We start from the raw sequence: 20,909 nt of genomic DNA, 5'->3' as shown, positions 1-20,909 counted from the left end.
GGAAAACCTCGGGCAGCGCAGCCATTGACGGGCACTCTCGCACATTTGTACCTACTCGAACGTAACAAATAAAGTTACGCATAATCCCTTTATTCCAGTCGAACACAAATAATAATCGAATCGCAGTGGAAACTTCAAATATCCACACAGCCCTAGTGAATAACCATAATCGTTGCTAGAAAAATCGTTACAAGAAAACGTCAGATTATTGGAGGTCCGTGAGGCTCCGGAGAAACGTCGGCATTCGAGGCATGCCATTGTTGTCATAAAAAGCCGTCAGGCGAGGTCTCTTCCGCGGTTTTTTAGTCGTCCACCACGCAATCAACTTGTTCAGACCTGCCTGGGCAACCTCCACTGGCCATCACCAACCTTGAGACAGACGGGTGCACGAACTTTGTTCGACCCTCTGGCCACCGGCGGTGCGGCGTGGGTTCCTCGACACCTTCAATGGGCGGAACGGTAGCTTAATCGGCTGAACACCGTGACATTTTTGTCTCGTGACTCAGGACTCTAGTATGGCAGAGCAGTTTCGACTGGGCAGATGCAAATGCCCAAGTGCTGCATTGTTCCACTATTTGTGCGGCTGAAAGGCACGCATGAAATATCGGGAATTCCGCGAAGTCAAGAGAAAAAGCATTCCAAGACAGTGATAGGGCGGCGGATAGACGGCAGCGGAAGTGAGCACCGGAAGCTGGAGCGTCAATGTATTAACATATGCCGAATTATGGGAGTGGCACCAATGCGCAGGGAGAACCCAGAGCACATGATTCACATTGAGGCGGCACAGGATCCTTTGTGGTTTCTAATTGTGCGAGCTGTCCATCAAGCCTTGTCTGCCGTTGCGTGTGACATGAGTGTGAATGCAGAGGTAAACAATGAAGATCGAAATTCTGATTTCTGGCTGTTCTTGAAACCGGGAATTTCCATAGCGTGAACTCAGTCAACATGTGAGCTCACAGACACAGTAATTGAGGAGTTGTCAGTTCTTTCTCGTTTCTCATCCTTTGTCTTCGATTTTTCTCGGGCGTACCAAAGAAGCCGGATACTTCCTGGAATCGTTGCCCATGTCTTGCGTCGACCGAATTCTTGGCCGTCTGCTGGCCTTGGCCATCGGAAGCGGGTGAACGGCAATGGCTGCTTGTACGGAAGCGAGGAGAAAGTGAGCGCCAAAATGTGAGGTCTCGTTCATTGACTGCGTGTGGCCTTGCAAAGAATGTAGGTTTTCGTCCGTGCTGAGTCACGCGTCCACAAAGACGATAAGGGATTGAACCTTCTTTCATTGCACCATCATTTCTTCTTTTCTTTTGCCACATACTTAAAGAAAATAGATAACGGTGGACTATGCCACCAATATCCCAGCTGCTCCAAAAACCCTCTAGTTTTATATATTGGGGGGGAATAAGCGATAAAGCCAACTCTCAGATAAATGCCTGTGTAATCGGGCCGATGGCATACTTTTGCACTTGGCTCCTTCCATGCGTCATGTAGGCATAAAAAGGGGGTTTTCAAGTTTAGTTTGCCAAAAAAAGAAAACAAAGAAATAAAAGAAACGAAGCAAGAACACGAGAAAAGCTAACGCTCTTGCTAGCGGTATTTACCTAATTACCAAACAACGTGAAACGTCTTACGTTACGCTGAAATCTCTCGCGTTAGATCATGGAAATTCACCACATTACCACGTTTTCCCCTGACGAATATTAAGTAACAAGTGGCATCGCTGTCATGAATGCTCACACGAATGAGAGACGCCTCGTAGACGGTTGTAATGACCGGTTTGCTTGCGTCTCTCTGCAGGAGAGCGGCCACCAGAGTGAGCGTCACGTAAGAACGTGGTTGTTCCCCGAAGGGATTTCCTCCTCTCCGTCAAAGTAGGGCCCCCTTACGGTAAACAAATGCTTTCATTCATAAAACCCTTTCTCATACTGGCGCCCGCAACTTTCTCTCTCCTCACATGACGTATGTAACACTCTCTCGCAGGCTTTGCCGGGTCCATGAAATAAAGCGTGTTGGTGAAGTTTCAGAGCAAGCGTACTGATGACGAGTTGTATATAAGGATTTTACCCATGGCACAGTTTGCAAGTGCACCTATCGGTTCCGAGCGTTGTTCAACAACAGTAATAGTGCATGTTTACCATGTTTCCTCTGTGGGTCACTGCTGTTAAGAGAGCACAGGACTACCCTCATCATAGCCCTGAGTTTGCCATACCACAAGTCATTGTGATCGGTATGTACCATTATGTTATAATACGAAGAAAGCGATTGTCGTACCCAGGTCCTGCTCTGCACACATGCGAGCCTTTCCAGAGAATCTTGTAACATTGCTTCCACTCCGATCAGCATTCCCAGTGTTTTCTATTCATTTTTGTTTCACTGTTAAAACAGCCTTACAGAGCACTTATCCAAATCATATCACATGTGCACGTCACAGTGGGACCTGTGTTTCAGACAATTTGTGTGCGAAAACCTTGCATCCGTTGAAAAAAGAAAACATGACATTTACGGGAGTCTGTACCATGTTTAACACAGTGCAGTCTCCTGTGAAGTGTTGATGAGAAATTGATACACAATGATACGAGGGTGGTTCCAGGAATATATGTGAAGTTACCGTGGTTGTCACATATCTATATGTGAGACACATTGTGTGGTGTGGCAATGCACAAGTCAGCTATGTGCATGAGGCGGTACTTGAAATGACTTTATGAGATCGCAACATGATTCTTATAGTTTTCGTTGACATAGATTCGCGATATCGTTTTGTTTTCCCGAGAACTACTAGGCTATAGAGGCTAGGAACTCGGAGGCTATAGCAAAGGACATAGTACATGCAGCACACTGGGGATAAATGTCACGCAGACATCACCTATACCGACATTGTTGTCGTTGCAGACATGTATAGTGGCATGTCGTCGCCGTAGCCTTACGTGGCGATGATATTATAGTGATTTCTTACTCGCCCGTGGTACGATTTCTTTTTTTTTTTTCGTTCAATTTTACGCCGTATTTACAAAATTTGCCTTCCAGAAGACAGCACCCCGTTTGGAGGTTTTTTTTTTGTGATGAAAGACCATTACCAGTTTAGTTTGCAATATTTCCCCTAGAACGCTAGCCAACAATAGGATCACACCCCAGATGCGAACAATTTCTTATAGGCCTCGCGTAGCCAGGTGAACTTGTCGCTCAGTAAACAAATGTCGAGGCTACTCCTGCTGCACTGTTTCTCAACCGATGTCTTGCCGGTTGATTCATAACCCCTCTTGTTTACGGTGTGAGCCACGTGAGTGAGATTCCTCTCCGTGTGTTTCCTGTCCATCTGGTGGTTACAAGATTGCGACAAGTGTTTGCGACACTCCGTGCCGCGTCTGTATCCCGTCGTCAACACGACAAGTGGTTCACTGATTAGGCTACGTGCAAGTGTCATAGAACATATGGAAAAATATATCACTTTCTTGTCAGTTTCCAAACTGAATCTGGCGTAGGGTGTCGAAGTGGATTTCGAATTCCCGTTTGAACACAGATGTACACTAAGTGGAGACAGTAAAGCATAACAAAATTCAGATCCTCGTACAAACGGAAGTGTAATGTTCTGGTTAATACTATTATCATTTTTTAAAAAAAGTCATAATTTGCAAATTATTATTCAAAGCGACGATGCTACGTACCTCCTAAATGGAAAAAGTAAACGCCACACAAAAGTTATACAAATTATTGTTGGCTTCAAATTATTTGGTGTCATATATATGATTGAACCCTACAAACAAACGTTCTCTGTCAGCATGGTGCCTACAAAATGTGATACATGAAACGAAGAAGCATTGGATGCTGGGCCATGTGATAATCATTTTTTATCAGTTTTTTTTTCTCCCCAAATATTCATCCATGTAGCCTTTCTTGCTTGAGCGTCATAAAAACCCTAATCGTCATCATCATCATCACCATCAAACATTCATCCATCCATCCTTATACTCAATCTGTGTCGTCCTCAAATATACTGTGATATTTCTATCACATTTTTCACTTGAACTGTTTCCTGCCTGCGTTTTTAATCAGACCTTTGGCTTCACACTCATTACAACTCAGAGCATAGTTTAAGGAAGTTTTAAGATAGGCAGTTTTAGCAATGCATATTTGGTAGAATTTAGGAGCATGTGAAAGTAACGCAATAGGTACGACAGCCCTTCAATGCACTAGTTATTATATCGTTTATCATAAAATAACAGAGCAAGATCCTTGCTCCTACATCATTCGGAGCGACAACTGGGCCATACATGGGTAACTCTAGAAGGCTCATGTGGGTGCGCTCTCGTGAACAACAAATAAATCGTGACTATGACAAGGGGTGATTCGGGTTCGTGATGCATTAACATGTTGATATTGTGAGATCAGTTCGTTGCACTTGCATGGCAATATTCAAATTCTCGAAGTCGTTCGCATGGCTTTGTCGCGTTTTCTCGTGTGAAGTCATGCAAATAACTAAACTTGGAAAATTCCGTTTCAAGAACAGGTGCCCACTCCATGTAATATTACGCTCTACGTCATAAGAACTGGCTTCTCCGTTTATGACACAGAATTATTTTATTGCGCATGAGCGCAGCGTGGAAATGAAGCAATTATAGGAGCCAATTGTCCTAATGCTTTCTGCAACACCCTTACTTCAAGCACGATGGCGCCGAATTCACAACAGGACACACGTCCCTTTCAAGTCTGTGACAGTCCAGGAGGTGATGCATCCCAGCTGGTGAACAATAACACCGAACATTTCTCCCGACACCTGTGTTGATCCTGCCGAGCGACTCAAAGCTGCACGCTATTGAGATGCCCATGAGGTGCGTCATTGGTATCCGTGGCCTATTTCTCCTTTACTAGAGCAGATACAATTTCTCTGGCATTATCTTCAATCCGCGGGACATATACAACAGGTCCTCCTGCCCCGAGAGATTCCAGGCCCTCCCACTGAGTGTACCACTCAAAAATTTTCCTATGACGTCAGCGAGGCGTTCCGTGGCCACGTAACGCAACCAGGAGACCACCTCGTTTTTCAGTCACGTGGTATTGTTTTCCTCGATCCCAAGTTCGCCTTCCAGGGCGTGACGTAGATCGACACAGATGTCCGAACACGACCGCCATTGATCATTTGTTAATCGCACGTCATTCACGGCGCGTGTGCTGCTTCGGTATCTAACGGCAGTGTCACAGCTTGTCACGCCGCGGGTATCCCCAAGGTTGCCGTCGTCAAACTAATGTTACACAATTCGGGGCTGACGTCGCTTTAGCCGGTAAAGCAAAGTGTGGCCGGAGGTTATAGACCTTGTCCCGAGGCTTCGATGGTCGTGAGGAATGCGCGGGCCGGATGCCACTGCACATAGAATTTCGAAGCATCATCGCCGAATGGACAGGTGGTCAGACGAAGGTGATTTCACGGTTTCAAGGCCACTGCGCTTACTCACAATAGCGATCATGCGCCGATGGGCCGACCTGCAGATACTGCAAAGGATGTCGACCAGCCAGTTTATTGGACGCCGCGTGAGGGACATGCACCGACTCGTTTTGCTCCGTAATTGCTCGGCCACCGTAGCGAATCTGTGCCCATCACAACACACCAAGCAAACAAGTGACAGCGAGTGCTCCGTTGAACGCGTGCCGCTGTCCCGCGCTGACGTGCGCACATGTTCGCCGTGCCAATTTGGGTAAAACCCTGCGGTGCCGTAACGTATTTATAGGCCAGTTCCTCGGATATTCCCGATGTCGGCCTTGGCATATGTGACGTTGTACTCAAAATAAATAAGTCTGAGGAAATCATTCTGGATGCGCTTCCTTTGCGATACAGGGGATAGTTTCCCGTAAAGTAACGCCACAACACGAAGAATATATTACCGAATCGACGACGGCGTTTCGCCCTTTGCATCACGTGCTTCACGAAGCTATGGCGCAGAGCGTGCGAACATATATAACGACGAGAAGCTAACCGTGGCAGTCTGCAGGTATTGCGGGCACGCTTACTAAAGTTGAGCGAAAAAAAGAAAAAAGAAACGAAAGATAGAGAGGGGGAAAAAAAGCGAGCAGCCGATAGAAGGGGTTTCCATTGGTGCAGCCTTGGTTCTCATCTCTGCGTGTGTACGAAGATAATGACGATTACGATGGGTACGCATGCCTCACAGTCTACTCACAGGAATTTCTGCTCGGCCATCATTGTTGAAAAGCTTCGCGCGCGAAGTGGAACCGACGAATAGCCGTAAGTTAGCCGGTCTTCTTAGGGCTTGGAGAAGAATCTCACGTCAAATATTGCGCTTTGTCCCATCCCCCAATAAAAAATCCCACGTAAGAGTGATTGGTAGGTAGGTCAATTACGATCACCTGCGCTGAATACAGTACTTTTATGTACAATTGCACTGGAAGGCACTATTAGTTCACCCTGGTGGAATCAGGTTGCTTTTAAATTGCGTAACCTTACCTTACATCGAGAGAGAGAAATTCAGGGCAAGGTATAGGTCCATCCTCCGTTAGAAACAGTTGTCTTCTGGCTGCAATAAATATAACCAAGGAGTTGGCAGCTAAAGTGTAGTGACTGCCAGTGATGGCCACTAACTACTTCTACAGTAGTTTAACTATAACTATTAACTACTTTGTGATTGAGTACTTTAACTAGTAGTTCAACTACTTTTCAGGGGAGTAGTTAAAACTACTTTTTTAACTACTGCAATGTAGTTTAACTACATCTATAAGTACTTAACGTTGTCCACCAACACCAATCCCTTGTAGTGTTCTTGGACACCTAAATATGAATCACAAGCAATAATAAACTTTGGCTCAAGCGATTGCTACGATCGTCAAATACAAAGCTTGCGGCGGGATTCTTTCTGTGCGTACGCGATAAACTAAGTTGCAGAATTATTTCACAGCAAATGAGGCTTCACTAGACAAGCATTAAAAGTGAAGATTTAGTACACATGCACGACACAATTGGTCTGCACCTCCGTTCTTATCAAACAAGTAGCTCAAGGTAAAAGTCGGAAGCACAATCGTGCCGTAAAGCTTGCGGCAAAATCGGAAGTAGTTGGCGCCTTCAGTATCACACCTAGGTGATGCTCATTCCTTTGTCGTAAACACAACAAGGGTAGGCTACAACACGATATAGCACTATACGAATGAAATGAGCAACACACAAGCAGTACTTCCTTCCACGTGGTAATAATCGTATAATTTTTGGAAATACCTATACAGTCGTTTCGTTTCGTTGATGGCGCTTTATTTCCGCGCTATTTGCCGGCCCAATGCCCATATGACGGTATGTTGATCGGGGGGATTTGCGTTCTGGAACGACTTCATGGAGGACAGTGCCGACATTTGCCTTGCAGCGTCTGAAGAAACCTCAGTGAAAACACCCATGCAGTGTTTCATTTGGAACTCGTTTACCTGAGAAACAGATCTGCAATGGGATCTTGTTTTTAGGAAATATTAATTTTGGACAAAAGCAAACCTTTGTACTTAATGTTTTAACCTATTAAGGGACTCGTCGCAGTAATGCAGATGACTCACTAACTAGTACGGCATCGAAAGTTTTCCCGCAGCAAACCATGCAACCAATCTATGCGATGTCGAAACATTGTTGCTATGGTTCAAGTGCAACTACAAAGCCTTAACTGCCACCGCAGCGAGGAAGTCTTATCAGGTTTCCGTTTCATTTCCCGCTTCCTTTCAGTTGCTGTGTCATTGCTTTCCGACAGACACGTTCCCCGCTTATCTGGAATTGTCCAGAGACTAGCTGTGTAATATCCGAGGCCATAATTTTAAATGCACTTTCCCAAGCAGCATAATGTACTGAAAGTCAAGTGCAACAGGGGTGGCCGGTATGTGTGTTATCAATGTTCTTTAGTTTCAGAATTCTGTTCAAGGCCTTCCACCTACCCGTCCACCCCTATTGCACTCGACTTTCAGTATATTATGCTGCTTGGGTTGGTATAACTGTCCTCTCCAGAAATATTTCTTGCGCGCGTGCTTTTAAAAACGGACGTTTTGAATACCGTAAAAAAAAATCTCAATATCGAAAACAGATTCATGGCACAGCCTTACGCTGTCCCCTGAGATCACTTACGATTAGGCCCAAAAATTCGATTACTTTTCCCTGACAGTGCAGCGGTGCAAGCACAAATAATGGGAGTATCTCGAAAATGACACAATGACTACATGTGGCTCATGCGATTTCTAGTTACGATAAGGAGAAGATGATCAGTAACCCGCTAGGTGTCAGCATGTAGAACTAGAATTAAGGGAAGTGCTACATGTCATTGCCTACACATACACAAAAACGAAAGGGCATACGGTTGAATATATTTTAGTGACACACCACTTTCCAGATTTTTAGGTCCAGGAGGCAAAGGTCGGCGTCACTTTTAAAAGAAGTGATTACCTTTGTGCCCTCTGAAACGGGTTAATTTCGTCTAGGAATCTAGAACAGGAGCCCGTGTCTCCACCCGTGGGCGGCTTCAAAGCAGCGTATATCCGCAAACGGGGTCTGTGAACCCCGTACGACGCTGTTTGTGTGTTCCCTCAACCGGATGAAAGATTTTAATCAAGCGCACCAGGTCTGGTGAGGGAGGTGCCATCGACACTGTCCGCTCCGCCTTTCCGCCCGGGCCCTGGGAACGACCAGGGTGCACTGTCTCACAGAAGGGCCAACGTGCTCACTCCATTCAAGATGCCGAAAGCCTCCTGCACTGGAAAAGCGCGCTTGCATTTCGAATTATCCATTACAAAAGAATTGCCATTCAATTGGACCGAATTTATCGATTCGTCGTCACGCAATGAATTCCGCCATGACCACGTATGACTACGGGGGATTAGTAAAGAGTGCACTTGAAATTGTCCTCCACGTGTGCGCATAGAGTTATGTTGCGGTCACTGGAAAAATCGTCCCCTGCAAAGAATATCACGGGAAAAGGGTCCACATTACTTTGAAGCGATTTCACACACAAAATTTACAATCTTTCCTCATTCTCAGTTTGGAAGAACGATGCCAGCGAAATATACGGTTTGTATCTGTAAAGTATAATCTTTTTCGCTTGGCATACCAGGGCGTAGTGATATAAGACTACTGTTCCTATTTGAAGTAACTGGCATAAGCTTGGAATGTTTGTGCAAGTAACGCAAGGAAACAAGACATAAAAAAACAGAAGACTTTTGCGTCTTGTCCTTGAGTGTCGTCCCAAATATGAATGACAAAAATGATGTTTTGCAGCATTAGTTATCAATTAAAATTGTGACATTACAGTTCGTGCTAGCCCCGCAAAGTGACCAAACTTTGTCGTGGTTCTGCCACAAAGAAGGGAACAGCATTATCACTGCATTGAACAACCGTCAAAAACATTCATGGTTTCAATACGTGCCTTGCTGCTAGTTCATGCGACAAGTACACTTCTTCATTCACTTTCAGATTGTTGGTATCGCATCCTGGCGTTTAGTGAACTGCTAGTGAAAGCCACTACGTCGGGAATTTTTCAAAAGTAAACCGAAACTGAAGAATAAAACGCCTAGGCATCATTCGTACTCGTTGAAATGACAAGCTCGACAAGACCCCGTTAGCACTTCGATAAACATTGTCAAACCGACCGCATCATACTGTGTCGCTAATTTATTTTTAACCCTGATGCACAGGATTCACCATTCCCATACATGAATCCGACAAAATCCTGAAATGTTTGGAGAGTTCACTTTTCCCCTTCTTTACTTTCCGACGACCTGGCTGTATCTAGCTGTATCTCACCCTCCATTCTCTGCCCCTGGCGATAGCTCAAAGGCATTCAATGCTACTTACTGCAGTTCCTCAAAACAAGAAATGCCGATGTAATCGCTCACGTCTGTACATGCGTCGTCTCTGTCATATGTCACTGACCTAGTCCCCTGCTCTACAAAACATTCGCTACACAAGCCTCCGGAATGGGGCATGCAAAGAGGGAAAGAACCAAAACCTACAGAATAGAAGAACACTCCGGCTCATATGCTCATGTTCTACCATGTGGTTTCGTGCACGGCTGGCCCGTTGCTCACTCAAAGCACTTATCAGGGCGTCGTGCAAGATGAGCTGTAAGCTTCCATTGTATGCGGGGGCGAGATGTACTTTCCCGTGACTCACGGTGACATTGCCACTGCTGCCTGTAACTTGAAATGGAGGGTAATCCGTTTACCAACGACAAAGAACGATAGTACTCAGTCACACTAGCTTTGGCGGGGTTTTACGTTTTTACCAGTTTGCTCGGAAAGCTACGCAATCCCCACGCGCAAAATTGCTGTCCTGCGTCTTCACTGCAAACAGGCACCGGAGAAAAATTGGGCGCGAGCCTACAAAAGTGACATCACAAGCGTGTTGGCGTTTGTCCAATATTATTGACGCTCGCTTCAAGACGATGGAAGAGACTGTCGCACAAACATAAACCGCGTGGTAGGCTCTCATGATGGGAATAAACTGTTTACAATTCTACCAATCATAGATACACCATTCATTCATGCATATCCGAAGGACGGCGTTAGTGAATCGCGTGCGGAGAGAACTGAGCACACTGCAACCGTCACTCGCAGTTATCTGTCCTTATCCACATACTCCAGAGTAGGATTCAACTAACGAATATAAATTGATGGAGCCTGGGACATGGACTACAAGAAACGAAGGCGGTACCCATGGTGGTGGTTCTAATGAAAGAGCTCGCCGTTGTCGGGCAACGTCACGACTAACGCCTTGGGGAAATGCGCGTCCTGGGACGACTTCTAAGGGAACTGTGCCGACTGTCTGACAGCGTCTGAGGAAAACCCAGGAAAAACCCCAGATAGCACAGCCGGTACCGGGATTCGAACCCTGCTACCTCCCAGTCTCGACGTGACATGGCCAGCACGCTAACCACTGAGCCACGCGAGCTGGTGCGGTACCCATGTTCCTCTTTGCCTTGGTTCTTGTAGTCCGTGCCCCATTCCCCATCCAATTGGTACCACGTATTACGTGCACGTACCAACTAGCCCACATCGCCATCGTCAACTAATGAAGCCGTGTGTACCTGTCCTGCGCAAATTTTTGCGCGTGCAGCCCATATTTCCTGAGTAATTTAGGTGCTTCAAATAGGTGTAGCTACCTGGTTGGAAATAGTTACTAATTGATGATGGGACGCACAATCAAACAAACAAAGGGCCCTTGCGCCGCGCAGAAAGGTGACGATCGAGCACTCCTTTGCATACAAACATACTGTTTTAAATTGAAAAAGAGTTTTCTAAGAGTCTGTCTCCATGCCTTCTCACTACCGTGTGGACACATGCTCCTAATGACTAGCGCCAGAACTGGTTTTGCCAGAGCCTTGTATGACCCAATTATGTTCTCCGGGACGGCTCCCGGCATTCCGGGGAATCCCCTGGAACGGGTGGTCGGCGCGCACCGCGCAGCTACGGATGAGGAAGCTCGGCCTCTTGTGACAACAGCGGTTTCAAGGATGCAAGCAGAGCGGCGCGCGCAGTCGTTCGGTGTCTGCTTCCAGCCCTGGGATGTCAAGGTTCCGCATTTGCAGCAGGGCAATGAACGGAGGGGGCGGGGCTCGTCTTCGTTTTTTATTGTATCCAGGCGGCACTTAGAACATCGTTTACCGGACACTTCCGCGTGCAAAAGGGATGCGACTGTGGCTATTCTTTCAGGTTTACGTTTTGTGAGTCTGCACCACAGATGAGGTAAATGTGTTTGGTATATCGGTGACAAAGAAATGACAGCCGTACGGAATTGTCCGTTTATCTTTGCTTCGGCGTAGGAGATGGGAATTTCCCTGTTGTCGTCCTCTGGAAGCAATCAGCGTGAATCAGGTGGTATTTGATGGGCGAATCTCCAAAGAACCGTGTATTTCACAGCAGCGTGAAGTAGTGTGTGTTGGCACTTGGCAGACTGTTAATAGCGAGTGTTTGCAGACCGTTGATAACCTCACCGGAAAGCTACCGTGCCTACCCTAACCAATGACAGCGTTCCTGACTCAGAATCTCATCACTTGATTGGGTGCGGTAGACACGGTACTCCGGGAGCCACGTTATCACGGCACTGATAACGTGGCTTCCGAAGTACAGTATCTACTGCACCCAATCAGCGGATAAGATTCTGGGTCATGCACGCGCTGCCATTGGTTCCGGTATGTACGATAACCTCACGATCAGCGATCTACTCACACTCTCTATTAGCGGGTGTTAGTAGACCGCACGCCTCAGCAGATAAGATTTTGAGTCGCGCTCTCTGTCAGTGGTTACTGTAGGCACGGTAAGTTAACGGCGACGTTATCAGCGGTCTACTAACGCTCGCTATTGAATACACATAAACGTCTACGATAATGGTCGGTATTATTCGTGGCGGCAATTTGGTATAAGAATGCGGAGAACGGTTGTCATTAGAAGATATAACCAGTTTCGAGTTTTTAAGTGACTATTCGCTGCGAGATCGACCTATAGGGGGCGATACTGTCACCATTCTAGTGTGGATAACACGTGGACCGATGTTCGGATTTGATGGTTCTTTTCCGTAATTCTTATGTATATTCACCGGAAGATTACTTGTGCCGCGATGGTACGATACTATTCGGTTCCCCCTACGGCACTGAACGCGGAATAAACGTGTAGAAGCAGACGACGCGTCCACACTGCGATAGTTCTCCGTTCTCCGCAGCGCGCCGACACCGTTCGATCTCGGAGCGAATAGCTTGCCGTTCCATTTCCTAGCGCCGGTTTATAGATGCCAATACCGTACGAAATATCGTACCAAGACAGAGGCGGATGAAGTACCGAAGCTCCGGGAGGAGCGGGGCGGAATATGACAGTAAAAATAACAAACAGGTTGGCGAATTTCAGGACTGGGTATGAGTTGACACCTATACCGGGACTCAAGCGCTTCGACAGAAGTACGTCACTTTTACGGCGGAGGCATGTTGGTTGCAGGAAGCGTGCTAGCTTTGTTTCCTGCTCATCACACACTACTAAGTCTCATCCAATGGCAGTAGCGTCACCTGTCTAGTATCGTCGGACGTTTTTGAAAACCCGTGACGAGATCGAAACTACGGCCTAGAGATAAGCACTGGTTTAGATTCAGAGTCAAAGCACCTTGGAAAAAACAATACGTATACGTAAAAAAGAAAATATTGCTTTTCTGATTACCTAGATTACGTGTGGTATGGTGATGAATTTAGTGAGGTGGGAGTTTTAGTTGTGCACAGAAATGTTATCATTCTGGCAAAAGTAAGAACGACACAAATTATGCCGTCTCGCTTCCGGTATTCTAGGAACGAGAGACTTGGAAGGTGGGCCCGGTAGCGGCCGGTTGATAAGGAGGGAACGAATTCTGTATGTGAAGAGAGTGACTAAGGGACGGAACCTCATATCCGACGTCAATATGAAGCGGAGAAGTTCATGAGTCAATCCTCATTTTTTAAATTTTATGCCATAACTACAACACGACTCGCGCAATGCCGAATATGATTTCACAGGAGAAAGTTCCGCGAGCTGATGGTATTAAACGTCCGGTATTACTATTCCGGTGTTGTGACACTCAAGGTAGTTATTAAATCGTGTGCCGCAGTAGAAAGGAGAGTTTGCGCTGATTTCCTAGATGTTTTCAAGGATTTTAGCTCTGTCATTGATTCTGCACGGTAGAACGTAGTCATGACGTCAGAAAAGGTCAGAACACGCGAACTTGAAGGTGGGCTTGACGGATGCAGGCACTTCGCTGAAAAATCCTTGATGACCCGCTGATATTTGCATAACAATGTGCGGATACAATTTGGAATCTCCCACTCCTGCGGGTCGGGTGACAATGTCCTTCCTTATTTTTAATATTACATTTTTACGGCTTATATTTAAAAAATGCGTTCTGTACAGAACTGTACAACCCTCGCAAAGGTATTCGAGAGGCACGACTGAATAAGGGAATGCAACATATGAAGAGGATGTAGTTGTTGAAACCCCTCACTGTCCTACACAACTGATAGCTCCCTGGATTAAATGGGTCGATCGCGACACTTCGTCCCAAGTTATGCCAAATAAATGTGAAAGAGTTATTTACATCGATATTAACCTGCTTTCCAAGTTTTACACGAAAGGGAGCAATAGATGCGTAGAAAATCGCCACCGCGAATACCGAAACTCATCTGGCTCCGACATCACTGCAGACAGAGGCTCTTACCGCGGGAGAGGTCACGTGCTTACGACTACCAATGTGAATGGCCGTAGCTCCCGCACCTGTGACATCAGAGCTTGACTCGTACGCGTGTTCCAGGATTGATATCTAGCCAAGTACGACACTTAGAAAAATAATTCTTTTCTTCCGTAATACTGTGCAGTGCAATGCAAGGCAATCTAACTAGTTACTTTTTGCACTAACTATAGATACTTTTCTACAAAAGTAACTTGTAACTGTGACTATAGTTACCACTTATTGTTATAAAGCAAATATAAAATGTACTAAGTTACAAAACTAGATTACTCAGGTATTGCAATGCTTTCCACTCGTCAGTTCCCTGGTGTCATTTTGTCGAGGCTTCAAATGCTCTTCCGTTTTTCGCAACCAAGAATTCCCTAAATTCATCTCATAGTGAGCCAGGATGGCCTTAGTCTAACTCCCATCGTGCTATTAGGTCCCATGGGAAATCCTCTCTGTATTAACCCAATATAACTATGCTTGGACAATACAAGTGCTAAAACAAGTATTTCAGTTACAGTTGTTTTGCTTTTCTCCCCTTAAATGGTAACTGTCAAATAACTAAGTTACTTAAATGCAGTAACTGCAGCTGTACGTATATAGTTACATTTCAAAAAGAATAACTGTAACTGTCACTCAGCTACTATTTTTGCTGGCTAACTGTAACTTAATTACATTTTTTGAGTAACTTACCCATGACTGATGTAATATGAACCACGTGCGTCAAAGTGCCACGACCCCTTAATACAACAGATAACATTGAAACGTTGCAGTAGTTCGTCTTAGGGTTGGACCCTACGACACCTCCTCGAAAATATCACCAAGAACGATTCTGTCTTTAAACAATGAGTCACAAAGAATGCCGTGAGCAAACGGCCTTCCCCCAATGTCTTTCTTTTCGACGTTATGACTACGCAAGGAAAATTACAAGAATTAACAAGCCATAAAGCACAGCAGTCGTTGCTCGTGCATTTCTCTTATGACCTTGCAAAAACCAAGGGATGTTCTTTGTTCTATTTTGACCAGGACTTCTTCAGCTACCAGATTTGTGCTTTATATTCTTCTGGTTTTCACTATCGAATGACTTGGAAAGACTTCCTCGCTGACATTTCTTCACTTTCGATCGGCTGAAAAGATGCGCCACTTAAGGCTGCCACTGAATTTGCATTAGGGCGTTCCGACAGAGGAGTCTGAAAAAGACGTGAACACTCTAGGTGGCGCTCCTGGAATCCCACGATCGATCCCTGTCGGTTGCATGGGGCCTGATGCAAATCCAATGTATCGGCAAACTACGTAAACCGGAAGCAGAATTGCGTGCCCCTTCCGGGGTGATCATTCCGTCGTGCTCATATATTTATGGGTGTACTGGGGAGGCGTGGGACGCTTACCAAAAGGATTCCCTCGCAGAAGAGGCAAATTCCTGGAACTCTCACGCGCAAGAGTTTCTCGTACTACGTATGACGTGGGTTAAACTTCAGTTACGTACACTTTGGCGGTAGCATTAATTTGAATCCAATCCGATGTTAATGAAGCAGGGTAGCAGTAAAGTAGTCGTAGCATATTTAGGGTAGCGTCCAAATGCAGGTTGTGTACGCATTTTTTTATGAAAACCTGCGACAAAAAGGAGGAGAGAGAGAAAAAAATTATAGTCACCAGCTCGCTTCTTGCTTCTTAGCTGCTTTCAGTATTTCAAAATTTTACGAGGTAAACAAAGCAATCGAACGACGAATGACGTACATCCGACTTGTAATTGGAGTATAGATTGACACGTAAGGTGTGTCAGCCTAACACATCCAACTTGATTTTTGCTGAGATCTGAGGCTTAATATACGTATGCCTTTATATGAGGTCGCAGAAAGATTGGTAGACCAGCGGGGGAAGACTGGACGGGTTGGCCGAAGTAATAGATAAGGTAATAGAGAGTTTTCGTACATCGTACGCTACCACCTTTGCGTACGTAAGAGATAGCGTTGGTGGTTCTACGCGCTGCGCGAAGCTCTCTTCCTGTTATGGGCGTGCGCAGAACCATCAACGCTATCCCTCGCAAAAGCGATAGCGTACGATCTACTAACAAAAACAAAAACAAAAACTAAAACAAAAGTACTCTAAAAAAAACAGGCCTAAATAACTTTAGTGAAAGTCTTGCGGCAGATACACGAAGCCGAAGGAATGGCATTATTATCTTAAATGGCTACGTTTTGTCAGCCTACGGCATGAAATATCTGCCGAGAAGAAGGAATCGATGAAGTGGTTCTGAAAAGTGGAGATGAGAAGCGCACCGGAACGGGCTGGTGCCTCCCGCTCAAGGCTATAAAGGCGACAACTTTTGCTCTGTTGTGAATTCAAGCAGGAAACAGCCGTTACTCATTCATCCAAGCTCTCTACGAGACATTTATGAAGAGGATTCCCCCGGGGTAGTATCCATAACGATAGGTGCAGTCTATAGTCCTAGAAGTTGGAAGAAGTACTGAGTAGTGGTTCCTTTGTGCTTCTTTTTATTTTTCTTTTGATATATATATGTATGTATATATATATATATATAGTATATATATACGTGTATGGATAACTGGGTACAGATGGACGCGAAAAAAATGGACTACAAGTAATGAAGAGACTTGGGAAGCCGTATAAGAATTAAAAACAGTTGCTACTTTTATTACATTAATAATTAAGGAGGTACTAGAAATATATTTACAGTTAGGGGTCGACGTTTCGGCAGTCAGCGCTGCCTTCAACAGGACTGATGTCCTGTACGTCTGGCTATTTCATTTCCAAACGTGTCCTCTTGCACTAATTTTACACCTCGTCAAACTAGTTGCTGATTTTATATACTTATCCTTGTATCTTTCTGTCCATGCATATGTGTTTTATACCTCCCGAAGAAGACGGAGAAGACGGACGTTAACGAGCACTTATCTGATCATTTTGCATATGGGTACTCATAATACAACGTCATCCGTTACTATATGTATCGCACGAGCATCAATAAAAAAAATGACTTTCATGAACTTCGATTTCAATTCAACGATGTGCGTCCACGTTGAAGACAGGATAAAACGCCAGGGGCTGTATTCAAGGGCGCAGGGTAAGCCAGTGTGCCTACTTCGTTTTACTTGAGGCACAGAGGCGTCTCTATTCTCAGCAGTTAATACATTAGGGAGTATTTCGTGATGCAACACACCTCTCGGCCGATGAGAGCTCACTGTTCGATGACGCATGATATAAAGGAACAGTAACGTGCCCGAGAAGAAGGTCCCATGGCGCTTGTGCGTTACAAAAAATGACTAACGGGGCGTAGTACTGTGTCTCGTCTACCTGTCAGGCTACGCTTTGGAACGAGGTTTAACTTTATTAAAGCTCCCGCCACTCATAAGCCACAGTAGGCGTCTTATGTTTCTGTAGCAACCTCACATTGGTGGTCTGTTTTCCCTTGCAGGTGGACTTTTTCTGCTCATCTTGTCGAAATCGGTCACCGCGTTTCCAAGGCATAACGAGCGATCACTCCAGGGCACGGAACTGATAACGAGCAAGTCCTTCTACGACAAACTACTCCACCCGTGCAAACCTGATATCCTGGAACACGTCAACTCTTCCGAAAGCAACGCGACAGACGAGTTCTCCCAGAGTGCCATCAGAACTATGTTACTGCGAGCCAGAGCAGTTCAGAACATCGCCGTACGATTTATGGCCCAGGTAAAAAAAAAAAAAAAAAAGAAAGAGTAGTCATTGCTGAAGTATAAGCATCCAAACAGGCTTCGCTATGTGGTGCACAGAATTAGAGAGTATGTAGGTAACGTTTTATGAGGCCTACGTGTCAAGGCGATGGATGTCCCGATCGTGACGCGTTAGCTGAGCAAAATGAGGTGTTGGTGCTGCCTCGACATAGTGCTTTCTTCTATTTTCGTTTTGTTTTTACCATTCGATCTAAGATTCGATTTTTATCATGCAAGAGGACTAAGAGTCATTCATGTGACCGCTTCCGACCCCTCCCCTCCCCTCCCCTCCCCAAATAAAAGAAAAGAATGCAATGGACCGTTTCTTCCGTCCTTGCGTCCGTGTGGCAGCTGCCTTGCCGCCGTGCGTCCTCTTTTTTTTTGATTGGCCCCTGAAGTAGGGACACACAGAGCAGTGTAAAAAAACAAAAAAGAAAAAAAAAAAACGGATGTGTGAATAGTCCCATTCGCTCTAATGAGCCTTCTGCTATCAGTTAAAAAAGGGATAACACATGGATGAGAACAAAGGTCGTGTAAAAAAGCCCTAAGAGAACTATACGTAAGTTCCTGGTGCAAGCAAGCGTGCTCCTACTCAACTCAACCACCGCGTGCATCCCCCACAAAAGAAGGCCAATTATCGTTGCCTATCTCATGTTGGCACGGAAATTTGCAGAGTACTGAAACAAACAGATCGAATACTAATGTTGCTGTCCTTAAATATTTCCTCGTCGTGCGTCACGCGCTGTGACGCTTCAAGCGGCACGCTGGAGATCGGCCAGCGTATCAAGTCTGAATTAACGAAGTAGTTTTTTTTAGCAATTATCGCATTGCGTAATAATATGTGTTTTGTGTCGTTTTCAAATTCGTGCCACTTACCACTCGTATACCTGCTCCTTCCCCCTATTTAGAACTTCCCGTACAACTGCAGCTGGTCTGGTACAATGGAAATCCCCAACCAGGCGGCACTAGGGGTAAGTTCTTTTGCCACCTCTCCAGTACTATGCTTTCTGTTCATGTTTTCCACAACTATATTTAGCTGCATAAAAACTAATACAACAGGCGTTCGTTGTAGGATGATGAATGCCTTACCAATACGAGTTATATATCTGTTGTGCTCTTCAAAGAAATGATTGAGAAAATGGAAGAAACGAGTTATCTCTCCCCCTTTCTCAATCATTTCTCAATACCACTCTAGCTACCCACTATCCTGTTTCGTTGTTCGCATGGGAAATTTATACCCTCAGTGCACAGCCGACAGCCGATGTAGCTAAGTGGAGCAAAATTCTCTTTACAGAACGAAACGCAGGCACGGGCAATTTCGTGGATGTACAAGTACTTATTGACACACAGTGCTTACGCCTATTTTCTATACGAGGAGACGCAAATGTATCCGGAAGAAGACTGCCTTCCTTCCACACGTCCAAGTGTGGAAACGCTGCGTGAGAACGCCGAGACCTTCGCAGTGCAACTCCGAGACGTCCTTTGTGTCATCAAGATGGTCTCACTAACGCACGGAGGAAATGTGGGATTCGAGCAGTACGAAAGAGAGCTACCGACCCTCAGAGTTCGAAGCGAAAGCAACTGCAGCCGCAGAATGAGCCGAGACTGCGAAATTATGGCAAGTTCGGTGAACGTTCTACAAACGCTAACGACTTACCTCAGCAGACTGGACACGTCGACTGGCGACTGAAGGGACATCCTCAGAGCATGTGTGGACGCGGCTAGAGTGCATTGATGAGGACTGAAATGAAGGTTGTTTCCGCGATCCCAGTGAAGGGGCCCTCAGCACAATGTGTACATACTCACTTTCATGAAACAGGTCCGGTGACGAGTTGTGCTTGAGAGAACTGATGTTCTGAGGCTGGAACGACATAGAAGGGACAAACACATACAAAGCCTCAATTTGCCTAAGAAATTAACGATGAAAGATGAAAGTCAACTGAAAAGGTTACCAGCTGTAGGAGTCCAACCCACATCTTCTGGATTGCCGGTCCAGGGCTCTATCAATTGAGCTAAGCTAACACGCCTTCTCTGCGACTTCCAGGGTGCGTCATCTGAAGGGACAAACCAGCCGCTCTCTCTCTCACTTATCCTCCTTTCACTCTTACATTTTTGCTCACTCACACACACATTCATACGACGGGATCGACGCAGGCGGCAACTGTTGAACATGAGAGAACTGATGTTCTGAGGCTGGAACGACATAGAAGGGACAAACACATACAAAGCCGGCGATCCAGAAGATGTGGGTTCGACTCCTACAGCTGGCTAAAGAGTTGTGCTGTTTTTAGCACGTGGTACATTTTATTGTTGTGTGTGTGTGTGCAGTCTTGTCGTGTTTCGTAGGGGGATACTGTTGACTTAGTTTACTTATTACGCACATGTATTTATTAGGGGTGCGTCTAAAGTAAATATCGTGAATCTCACTGCGGGTGTCGCGATACGGGTCTCTCGGGTCTGAAAACGTGAAAGAAAGAGAAAGGGAATCAATTTTGCAAAGGGTCTCGTTGAAAGCGTGACTTCAGTATTGTCTCACAAATGAAGTCTAATACACTATGTTGAGGTCATTTATAAAGGTGGATCCGACGTTGCCCCTTGAACATTTCGTCAACTCCATTGTGCAGCTAGATTTGCCCATCGTGCGGATGTGGCTGATTGTCAAAAGACCGCTCAAATACTGAAAACAAGAAGAAAAGGCAGTCAAACGCAGCTCATAATGATATGGAGTCGTCACGTGGGCATTCTCTGAATCGCAAGTGTGTGAGAAATGGCGTGTTTGGCGTATGCTTGTCAAAAGTTCCTGCATACAAGTTCCTGGCTGGACATGATGCCGTGCTCAGTTATACTCTTCCTGTATATATGTTTATATAGATATGTTTTTTACTGTGCCGTATGACTTAATCTTACTTCGCATGAATTCTAGAAGAGTAGCATGAAAGCAATACGTGCTTGGCGCAAAAGCGATGCAAAGTACTTTTAACGGTGGTTAACAAGATATAAAA

At 45.4% G+C, this 20,909-nt stretch overlaps 1 protein-coding gene and 1 long non-coding RNA gene across 2 annotated transcripts in view; one reads left to right on the top strand and one right to left on the bottom strand.

Annotated features, from left to right (window-relative positions):
• The window catches only part of LOC135377548 (uncharacterized), a 156,761-nt gene extending 148,056 nt beyond the window's left edge, over window positions 1-8,705 (bottom strand). Inside the window, exons 1-2 of the long non-coding RNA XR_010418125.1 lie at window positions 8,577-8,705; window positions 6,449-6,518 (exon numbers count right to left, since the gene is read on the bottom strand). This is a non-coding gene — a long non-coding RNA (uncharacterized LOC135377548). The remainder of the gene's footprint in view (window positions 1-6,448; window positions 6,519-8,576) is intronic.
• Window positions 1,990-20,010, top strand: LOC135377545 (uncharacterized). The gene is made up of 4 exons (XM_064610055.1): window positions 1,990-2,224; window positions 17,631-17,887; window positions 18,816-18,878; window positions 19,202-20,010. Exons 1-4 carry the CDS (start codon window positions 2,125-2,127, stop codon window positions 19,595-19,597), a joined length of 816 nt encoding a protein of 271 aa, XP_064466125.1. The 5' UTR covers window positions 1,990-2,124; the 3' UTR covers window positions 19,598-20,010.
• Window positions 20,011-20,909: the final 899 nt, after the last annotated feature.

This window comes from Ornithodoros turicata, chromosome 1 (genome assembly GCF_037126465.1).
Source record: "Ornithodoros turicata isolate Travis chromosome 1, ASM3712646v1, whole genome shotgun sequence".
Classification (NCBI taxonomy): domain Eukaryota; kingdom Metazoa; phylum Arthropoda; class Arachnida; order Ixodida; family Argasidae; genus Ornithodoros; species Ornithodoros turicata.
This window is presented reverse-complemented; position numbering and strand designations above follow the sequence as displayed.